The following is a 10,388-nucleotide window of genomic DNA, read 5'->3' as shown; positions in this document are numbered from 1 at the left end:
AATAAAATCATAATAACGTTATTAGGTTCCGATCCTAATAACGATATTGGTGGGAATGCTTATTATTATTAACTTATCATAATTTTTTATTACGTGCATTTCTTATATCCTATCAAATTGTATCAAAATAGTCAAATAGATGGTGAATGCGGCAACCATCTACAAATAAAACATTTTTCATTTATAGAATATCACTTTGAACTATGAATTCAAAACGTCATCCAACGTACGTTATAACATAGAGTCCAGTCAAAATTGAATAGAGCACAAGTGGCAACAGGATGCCGTTGTTGTATTTGCGTAGATAGAAATGTCACCTATTTTGTAAATAGAAAGTGACGAAAAATTACGGAAAGATAATGAAAAATTAAAATTATTTTATTTTTAAATTCTACCGCCAAATCCACATCCTTGTCATAGCACGAATTGTTGATCGCGTGTAAAAATGTCGTCATTTGTTTTCCCTATAAAACAGAAAAATAAATAAAAATCATAAAAAGAAATTTTGAATTGTCATTATTTCTATCGTTACCTTGGCTACAATTAAATTTCCGCTGTAAATTATACTCATCACAAGGATTGCGTGATGTATTTCCATGGTGATTTCAGCGTGTGATAACGCCTTATGTGATTCGTTTTGGAGGAAAAAATAACGAAATGTAGACAGAAATGTTATAAGGCAATTAACAAACCCTAGCGCAAGGTGCAACATCGCCTGAAATAAAAAAGTGCTTATGAAAAAACTAGGCTAAAGAACCTTGTACACTGAGTGAGACGTCTATATAACTCAAATGTGGATTTCAATGCAATGTCTGCATGAGTGAGAGAGGCAAACACATAAAAGGCTCACTTTTTATGCAAACTTCTTTAGGTTAGAAATAGAGCCTATACTGACTTGTATCGAAAAGCAGTGGTTTAGTCCATCCATTATTCCAGTTAGCCAATGATGTTCTCTTCCAATAAATTTGATCATCTCAATTGCTTCCCTTTTGCCTTGATGCATTGAAATATCCACAGGAAAATGTTTTCTGTGTGCATAATTGAAACAAATTTCAGACAAATTTAGAAATTCTTAAAAGACATGCAAGAAAACCTCAGCAGAAAGTGTAAGGCATCAAAGCGATCACACAGTAGCAATATGAGCACAAAGTATGTTGTATATCGTGCAGCCAAAAAACTATTCATGAGTGCGTATACGCACAATCTGGCGATTTCAATGGATAGAATACTTCTGTCATTAAGTCTGAAGCAGAAAAATGCTACGAATGCTGTCGCAATGCCGGAAATTAAGCTTATCAAACAAATTATTATAATTTGACGACGTTTTTGTTTGTAATCCAAATAAAATCCAAATTTCGCAATCTGTATTTAATAAGACATATTTGAATAAACGTATTTACTTATTTTTACGTATTACCTTATTATCGAAATTGGTAAATCCTTTCAAAATATCAATAAATCGTGATCGATTAAATAAGTCCATTGAAATTGTTATAGGTTGTAAAATTAACATAAGGCTAATAAGAGCATCATGAAAATGGCAAGCAATACCCCATTCTTTAAAATGATCACGCCGAATTGTCAAATGTTGAAGAAAGATCCAAAGCAAAAGTAGAGGCATACAAATCGAAATCACAAACCAAATCCAATCGAATAGTCCAACTCGAGCTCTTTGAATGCTACCATTCGAGTCAGAAATGAATGTCCAAGGTAAAAGTCCAAATGCACGAGAGTAGAAGTAAATTGGTTGGAAAATGTTGAGGAAATTTTCTTTATAAACTGTAACATTTTGCTTGGAATTGGAGTAAATTTCTCGATAATGTGCCAGATTCGACTCTAATATAATAGAAATTGATTTTCTATTTAGACTGGACATTTTTAATACCCAATATTCAATGTATTCTTCAGACCACAAAACTTCGAAGTCCGTTTTTTTATCAATGTGACTTGATGCAATATACTAAAATCGATTGACGCAGTATTCTCATATATATTCAATTATTCATATTTCTAATTTTTTTATTACAACGAAAAATGTAGAATTACCAAGCCCTTCATGTTTTGAAGCAATTAAATTTTATTGACTTGACTTCAACTAAAAATACTGTTATATCTGGCGCTTGACCGGGGGGGCCCCCCCCCAAGCCCAATGTCCTCGTTTTTGGAAGAAGAAAATTCTTCCGATTTGCTAGAGACTTTCACGGAAAAAGTGGGGAACTTTTTTTTTAGCTCACCAAGTTGTGAAATGAGGAGAAATTCTTTCGATTCGCTAGAGATTTTCACCGAAAAAAGTGATCTTCAAAAAAAAAAAAAAGAAATCACCCCAAAATTGTCCTCGTTTTTTCAAAATTGCCCTCGTTTTTCATGTGTCTTACCCACCCCTAATAGAATTCCTGGTGACGCCTCTGTCTCTGTATAAAAATGTACAATTCAAATCTGTTATTATATTTGAAAAATTTCAGATAGGTAAAAAGAATCACGCATCCTTTTCGATTTCTACTTTACGTATTAGCCGAATAAATAAATATAGCTCCAGAACAAAAGTCAATTTTTTCTATATAACAAAACTATTCGAGATTTTACTTTGTGTAAGGTAAAGTATTGGAATCGGTCGAAAAATTAAAACCCATCAAAAATGTGTTTTCTGGGTGTTTTTGGGGCCAGAGAACACGAATCTAGCGTTTTTTCGATGTCCGAATGTATGTGCGTACCCTGTACCCTCTACGCAAAAATTTGTTAACACGATAGCTTTCAAAAAAGAAAAGTAATTCAAAATCTGACTTCACAGGATGATTGGGGGTGCCGAGGAATAGAAACCATTAGATTTTGAGCGACTTTGGTTGATAGAGTGAAGTGTCATGTCTGGTGTGATACCCATGGTCATCCATGGGAAAAATTCAATTTTTCTTCCAAAAGTGTTATTTAATGTATTCTTAAACACTCAAAAATATGTATTGGGGGTTTTTTGGGTACGAGTCAACCGAATATGATGTTTGTTTTGCGATACAAATATATTTCGACACACTTTTCATACAAAAATTTCAAAAAATTAGGATTTTTGTATGGAAGCCATGCCTGTATGATATCGTAATGAGCTGAAACTTTGCACAGGTTACTTTTTTCACACAAAAATAACATTCTGAGGGTTTGAAGAAATTTCAATGGATAATAGGGGTACCTCCAAAACAAATTTTTGGATTTTTTGCTCAAAAAAATTTTTGTATGGAAGGTACCACTCATTTGTATTGAAATCTCTTCAAACTTTCAGAATGTTAGCTTTTTGTGAAAAAAATAACATCTGCAAATTTTCACATGATTACGATATCATACAGGCGTTGAAAAGTCTATCAAAAATTATTTGTATCGCAAAACTTGTATCAGATTCAGTTTTCTCGTGAATTCATTTTACGGTAAAAGATACATAATAAATGCATATTGTGGATCACAGTGCGGAAAAGTTCATCTTACGGATGTAAGACATTTTATTTATTTTTAATCCGACAGTCGAACTTTGGGAAACTTATTTTTTATGCGAAAAAAAAAAAACAGTTGTGTCCGTACGAGCAGTAGTGTATATAGTAGACGTCTTTCCATCCTTTATTCTATCCTATCAAATTGAATCAATAAGGTCGCATAGATGGTGAACGAAGCAGCCATCTGCAAATAGATCGCAACTCTTTTTTCATTACAATATATTATTTCACGCGATATACTAGCGTCCAGCTCAATTTTATTAGTAGCTAATTTTGTAAGTAAAACAAAAAAAAAACATACGTTATATAACAGAGTCCAATCGATATTGAATAGTTCACAAGTGACCACCGGATATCGATATTGTATTTGCCGTGATAGACAGTCCAGCTATTTGATGAGAGGACGTTAAAGTGTATTGAACATATTCTAGAATAATTAAAATTGGTCACCAAATCTTACCGCCATATTAACATGTTTATCATGGCACGAGTTGAGTATCAGGTGTACTAATTTATACATTTGTTTACTCTAAATAATAATGAAAAAAATTACATCGAAAAATAGAATGAATGATTGCATGAATTTTGTTCGTAACCTTAGTAATGATTAAAGTTCCGCTGTACATTATGACTATTGAAATTGCCATGTAATATATTTCCATTGCCAGCTCAGCTCGTGACATCACTTTAATTGTTTCATTTTCTATGAAAATACATCGAAAAGATGCAAGAAATGTTACAAGGGAAAAAATGAATCCAAGCCCAATGTTGAACATGAACTGAAATGGGAAATTCGTTTAAAAATAAAACAATGGTACATTTCGTTAAGAAATAAAATTTGATATAGGACTAGTAATGAGTAGCAGTGGTTTAGTTCATCCATTATTCCAGTTAGACGGTCATATTCTGTGCCAAAAAATTTGATTATATCAATCGCTTCCTTTTTGCCTCGAAGCATTGAACTATCTTTTGGAAAATGTTTTCTAAATGTGAATTTGAAAAAAAAGAAGCCCAGATAAAAAAGGATTAAATGAATTCTATGTGCAATAAAGAAACCTCAGCAATGAGTTTAAAATGTCGAAACGATCACAAAGTAGGAAAATGAGTACAGCATATGATGTATATCGTGCCGCTACGAAGCAGTTTGCAAGAATGAAAATCCACAATCTGGTGATTTCTAATGAGGAAGAATTTTCTGGGCTGAATTTTAAGATGTAATAGGCTATGAATGCCATCACAATGCCCGAAATTAAAGTTGTCAAATACATAATTATAATTTGACAACTTTTTCGCTGGTAATCCAAGTAAATACCAAATCTGGCGATCTGTATTTTTAATAGTTAGAAATAATAATTGTAGATACAAAATAGGATACACTTTTATGATTCAAGTAAGTAACTCTTAGAAACTTTTGGTGAATATTCAATGAAAAAAATATAATTACCTTATTATCGAAACTTGTAAACCCTTTTAAAATGTCTATATAATGCGATCGATTGTACAAGTCACTTGCAATCATTGTCACTTGTAGAGTTAATTGAATGACACTAACACCGTCATTAAAAATAGTGAAAATTCCCCACTCATGAAAATGATCTCGCGAGAGAGCCAGTTTTTGTAGAAAAATCCAAACCAACACCAGGTGCACACAAATTGAAATCATAAACCAAACCCAATCCAAAAATTTAATTTTTGCTTTTTGAATGAAACTATTCGAGTCATAAACTAAAGAAAATGGAAAAAGACCAAGTGCTCGAGCGAAAAAGTAGATTGGTTGAAAGTTTATGATAAAATTCTTCTTAGGCAAACGAATATTTTGCTTCGAATACGAATGGAAATTTGAATAATTCGCCAAATTCGACTCTAATATGATAGATATTGATTTTCCATTTAAATTGGACATGTTAAAAAATGTCTGATTTTCAACGTAAATGAGTTTTTTTAGGGATTGAAAATGAAAATTGATCAATGACAACAAAACGACTATTGATCAATGTGACTTGGCGTAAAACACTAAAATTGATTGACATAATATTCTAATATATGTCTAATTCAGAACTATTTTTCAATACAAACATTAAATGATTGTTATTTTTTACAGTTGCTGAACAAATTCAAGAATGTAATTACAATTAAACTATAAAACGCTCATGTTATAAATCAATCCATATTTATGCATACAATCTGCGCTTACACCATCAAAATTGTACTACACATTTTTTGTCTGTGCATATCAGCAAATCTAATCAGCTAGTGCTATTAATAGTATCTATTCTTTGGTGGATATGATAACTTTGACGAAAACTTTCATTCATTCGTACGTTCGTACATTTGTGGCAAAAAATTCTTAAGTTATTTTTTAATATTTCACATAAAATTGGCGTTAATCGATATGCACTTGAGAATTTAATATATCAATTCGAAATGAACAATAAAGTGAATACAATGCAGTTTAACTGTTAATTATAGATTCAAAAACGCTTTGAATCACAGAGTTGTTTCAAGCGCGTTTTACTGCGCAAGACCTACATATGTCAAACTATGGTTTTTTCCATTTTCCCCAAATAATTTCAGTTCAGTGGCATTTTCCATGTTAAGCATCTATCAAAACATGAGTCTCTCTGCAATTTTTCAACATCTTTCGCACAGACAAGAAAAATCGATTCTGGAGGCACATCCATATACTTTATTCGTGCTAATAAAATAAAAAATTATTTGGAAAGTTGCAATTTTTGTGACAAAATCCTATTAAAAAAATTAATATACTTATTTCAAGTTTACTCACTTACTAAAATTTGATTATAACAAACGAGAAAATACCCAGAATTCCGATGTATTGAAATTATATCTATTCTGATAATGTTGTTGAAAGTATCTTTAGTGGTTGTTATTTGGGTGGGAGTAGCCCATTCTAGAGGCAAGTTATTACATCAAATATTACAGCGTATAATTGGTTTGAAAGTTAATTTTGTATCTTTTCTTTAAAAAAAATAACGTTAAAATAGCCGGAGTCAAATCACCCGAAGCAAATCCAGATGCGAAACGCCTTTACGATGATTTATTGAGTAATTATAATCGCCTGATTCGGCCTGTTGTCAACAATACCGAAACATTGACAGTTTGGCTTGGTTTAAAATTATCACAATTGATGGAAGTGAATTTAAAAAATCAAGTGATGACCACAAATTTATGGGTGCCACAGGTAATATTAGTGAAAAATATTAGAAAAAAAACTGAATCAAAATGACGAACTCTTTTTTTTCTACAGAAATGGTTCGATTATAAGGTAAGATGAAAAAATAATTTCCAAACAGCATAAATTCTACAGTTTTTTTTATTTACATCATGAATACAAGCTTAAATGGGATCCAGAAGAGTACGGAGGCGTTGAGATGCTTTATATACCATCGGAACATATTTGGTTGCCTGACATTGTTCTCTTTAATAATTGGGATGGAAATTATGAGGTTTGAAGAACAGTCAACGTTCATTTTTTCTCATATTATTGAAATTAAATATTTTGTTGTCTATGTTTAGGTTACACTGATGACGAAAGCCACATTGAAGTACACAGGAGAAGTATTTTGGGAGGTATTTCACATGAAGCTAATCTTGAAATGTTGAAAAAATAACGATAAAATTATCTGAATGTTTAGCCGCCTGCAATTTACAAGTCATCGTGTGAAATTAATGTCGAATATTTTCCTTATGACGAACAAACTTGCTTCATGAAATTCGGCTCGTGGACCTATAATGGAGCCCAAGTTGATTTACGTCATTTGCATCAAGTAATTAATAGCTATTTCGTTTGTTAATTTAAGAAAACTATACCAACCTATCCAATTTGATATCAATTATATCCAGGTGCAGGGAAGTAATATCGTTGCATTGGGAATCGATTTAAAAGAATTGTATCCGTCGGTTGAATGGGACATACTGGAAGTTCCGGCAGGTCGCAATGAAGAATACTATCCCGAATTTTCTGAACCATTTTCAGATATTACATTCAAGTTCACATTGAGACGAAAGACGTTATTCTATACAGTTAACTTGATAATTCCGTGCGTTGCTCTGACATTCCTTACAGTTTTGGTGTTTTACTTGCCTAGTGATTCTGGGGAGAAGGTAAACCTTTTTTCAAAGAAGTCTTTCAAAATGCATTCTAATTTAAAATGAGTTCTCTTCTTGTGAAACTAGGTCACTTTGTGCATTTCAATTTTGGTGTCGTTGACTGTGTTCTTTTTGCTTTTGGCTGAAATTATTCCACCCACATCACTTGCAGTTCCTCTGCTTGGCAAATATTTGCTGTTTACCATGACATTGGTATCGTTGTCTGTTTGGACAACGGTGTGCGTTTTAAATATTCATTTTCGGTAAGCGAATGGGTTTTTTTCTGGTACTTTGTAGAAACTATTCTGAAAATTCAAATTTTATTTCTACTCAATAAAATAAAGATCACCGTCTACACATAACATGTCATCGTTTGTGCGAAAATTTTTCTTGGAATTTTTGCCAAAACTAATGATGATGCGACGCACTAAATACTTAATGCCCGATTACGATGATAACGCACCATTCCATGGATATATCAATGAAATGGATGTCAGGTTGGAGCAAAAAAAAATCTTCTTTATATTAAAACTACTTCATGCATTTTTTTTATTGCAGAGATAGCATGAGTGATTTCACCAGTGACTATAAAATCGATGGTCAAGATGGTAATTTTGAAAATATTGCTTCAAATGTGCCACATACATCTGGTAAGAACTCTCCGTTCGTTCTTTGCTCATCATCATCCATCATGTCTTACGTTTACTTTTTACTTTGGTTTCATCATAACATTTGATGTTGTAAAATTGGCACGTTCATCATCGTTTTTAGTTTGAGAAAAAAAAGTGCATAAGTTTTTCTTTTCGTTCCGTTTGAAATTTGTTATCTTGTGTCAAGTTCGCTCGAGAAATAAAGACCAACCGTATGTGACATTCACATTCTGAAACATTTTATTATCGAGTAATTGAATCTGTTCCCTTTTTTTCGTTTCGACAATGATTGAACATTGTTTAGAGTCGAATGTGCAGAATTTTTTCCTGGCAACTTCTATGAACGCACAAGTCTGCATGAAGACTTTGATTTAATAAACCGGAATAAATTAGATAGTTCGCGAAAAACCATTCATCAAATGCTCAATCAATTGTCAACTTGTTTAGTTTTTCTCTCTCTCTCTCTCTATTTTTTCACATCTCTTACTCATCTTTTCAAATAGAAAGTAAACAAACATTTATTATATATTGGGAAAGATGAGAATGTAATGTTTTGGCATGCATTTAAAAAAACGTTTCAATCTCTTGTTTTCTGAACGTCATTTGTGATTTAAAATCTATCTTAATCTCTGTCCTCTATACTTTCTCTATATGTGTATGTGTTTTTTAAATAATATGTCGTTACGGTGTACTTGTTGCCTGTTCTTCTTATTCGCTGAATAAAAAAAAATTAAATGCAACAAACTCCATCATGTATCAACATAAAAACAAACAAGTAAACAGACCAGCTTGAAATTAAAAATCTTTTTTCAAATTTAGATGACGTAAAAATAGCTTTGAGTGTGTTAACTTCTTTTCTCTTTTTTTTTTTTTTGCTTCAATGTTTTTTATACAAGGTTTGTAATGAAGAAATGTATTTCTAATTTATTTTCTTTCTCATCGAATTTCGGACAAAATTGCAGCTGATTCTGACTCAGACAACATATTTCCCCGGAAATTGACGCCAGACGTGTTGCAGGCATTACGTGGTGTTCGATTTATTGCTCAACATATAAAAGATGCGGATAAGGATAACGAGGTAAATTATTATTGCTTCAAATATCTAATAAGCTATAACAATATGTTCGTGCTTTAGGCTGTTCAAGAGTGGAAATTCATTTCGATGGTTTTGGATCGATTTCTATTGTGGTTGTTTACAATGATTTGTATCGGCGGCACACTGGGCATCATTTTTCAAAGTCCATCGTTGTATGACACGCGTAAATCTTTGGCACAGGAACTTAGTGAAATTGTCCTCCATGCGGATGGTGCAATTGATAGCCGCAAATTAACTATTTTTGACGAACCTTTGGGCACTACATAAATTGTCAAAAGCAAATTCGCTTGATACACTCAAGTTTTACTATTTGTATTACACATATGTTTTCTCAAGGAAAAACAAAATAAATCAACATAACGGCAATATATTGTTAACATTTTACCATGGAGCACAGAGAGAGGCAACGTATTTACCTATTGATAGAACACCAAAGCAGTATTCATTTACGTAGATCGAATTAGTGAAATAAAAATACCAACAAAATGATAATTGAAATGATGTTACACTTACAATAAAAATATATATACGAATTAATTTCGGTGCTGTTTCATTACAAATATAGAGATTGAAGAAATCTAACTTAAACTTCTCAACAGTTGAGATAACTTAATCTAATTTTGATATTGGAACCAGGGACCGGGTCGCGTATAATTTTATACTAGCATAAAAAACGCAGGCAGTATAAATATACAAAGTATAAATGCAGACGCAACGTATCCATCGCCTTTCGTTATGTATGAAGCATGCGAATACATGTTCGTGTGTGCATGTGACCATTGAGAGACGCACGCACATACATTGTATTTACTGAGCGCAGCACAAAGCGAACAGCGACGGATATGTTGCGTCTGCGTTTATACAAAGTATAAATATCTCGTATGATTCTATATGCGACCCGGTCCCTGATTGGAAAACAACAAGGAGATTTATTCTATTCTTCATTATTTTTCTTCGGTTTTTCGCTTTTTTTCGTTCTCAAGAAGTTTCCTTACTGACTATGAAAAGAGATGTAGCAAAATAAATATGGATAAAAAAAATCAGCATACAACAACTTGA

General features: G+C 32.3%; 1 protein-coding gene across 3 annotated transcripts; it reads left to right on the top strand.

Annotated features, from left to right (window-relative positions):
- The first annotated feature begins 6,136 nt into the window (after positions 1 to 6,136).
- Positions 6,137 to 9,866, top strand: LOC116349239 (acetylcholine receptor subunit beta-like 2). 3 transcript variants are annotated; one of them, XM_031780588.1, is made up of 12 exons: positions 6,137 to 6,390; positions 6,479 to 6,675; positions 6,742 to 6,759; positions 6,830 to 6,940; positions 7,011 to 7,064; positions 7,130 to 7,261; positions 7,338 to 7,598; positions 7,671 to 7,846; positions 7,928 to 8,080; positions 8,142 to 8,191; positions 9,196 to 9,311; positions 9,369 to 9,866. In XM_031780588.1, exons 1-12 carry the CDS (start codon positions 6,333 to 6,335, stop codon positions 9,594 to 9,596), a joined length of 1,554 nt encoding a protein of 517 aa, XP_031636448.1. In that variant the 5' UTR covers positions 6,137 to 6,332; the 3' UTR covers positions 9,597 to 9,866. The 3 variants fall into 3 exon arrangements, with proteins under 3 accessions (XP_031636448.1, XP_031636447.1, XP_031636446.1); XM_031780587.1 differs by having other exon boundaries at positions 8,142 to 8,233; positions 9,211 to 9,311; XM_031780586.1 differs by having other exon boundaries at positions 8,142 to 8,233.
- Positions 9,867 to 10,388: the final 522 nt, after the last annotated feature.

Source organism: Contarinia nasturtii, unplaced genomic scaffold (genome assembly GCF_009176525.2).
Source record: "Contarinia nasturtii isolate CC-2019 unplaced genomic scaffold, AAFC_CNas_1.1 Cnas_scaffold_2806, whole genome shotgun sequence".
In the NCBI taxonomy this organism is placed as follows: Eukaryota; Metazoa; Arthropoda; class Insecta; order Diptera; family Cecidomyiidae; genus Contarinia; species Contarinia nasturtii.
Note: the sequence above shows the minus strand (reverse complement) of the source record. Positions and strands in the feature narration are given on the sequence as shown.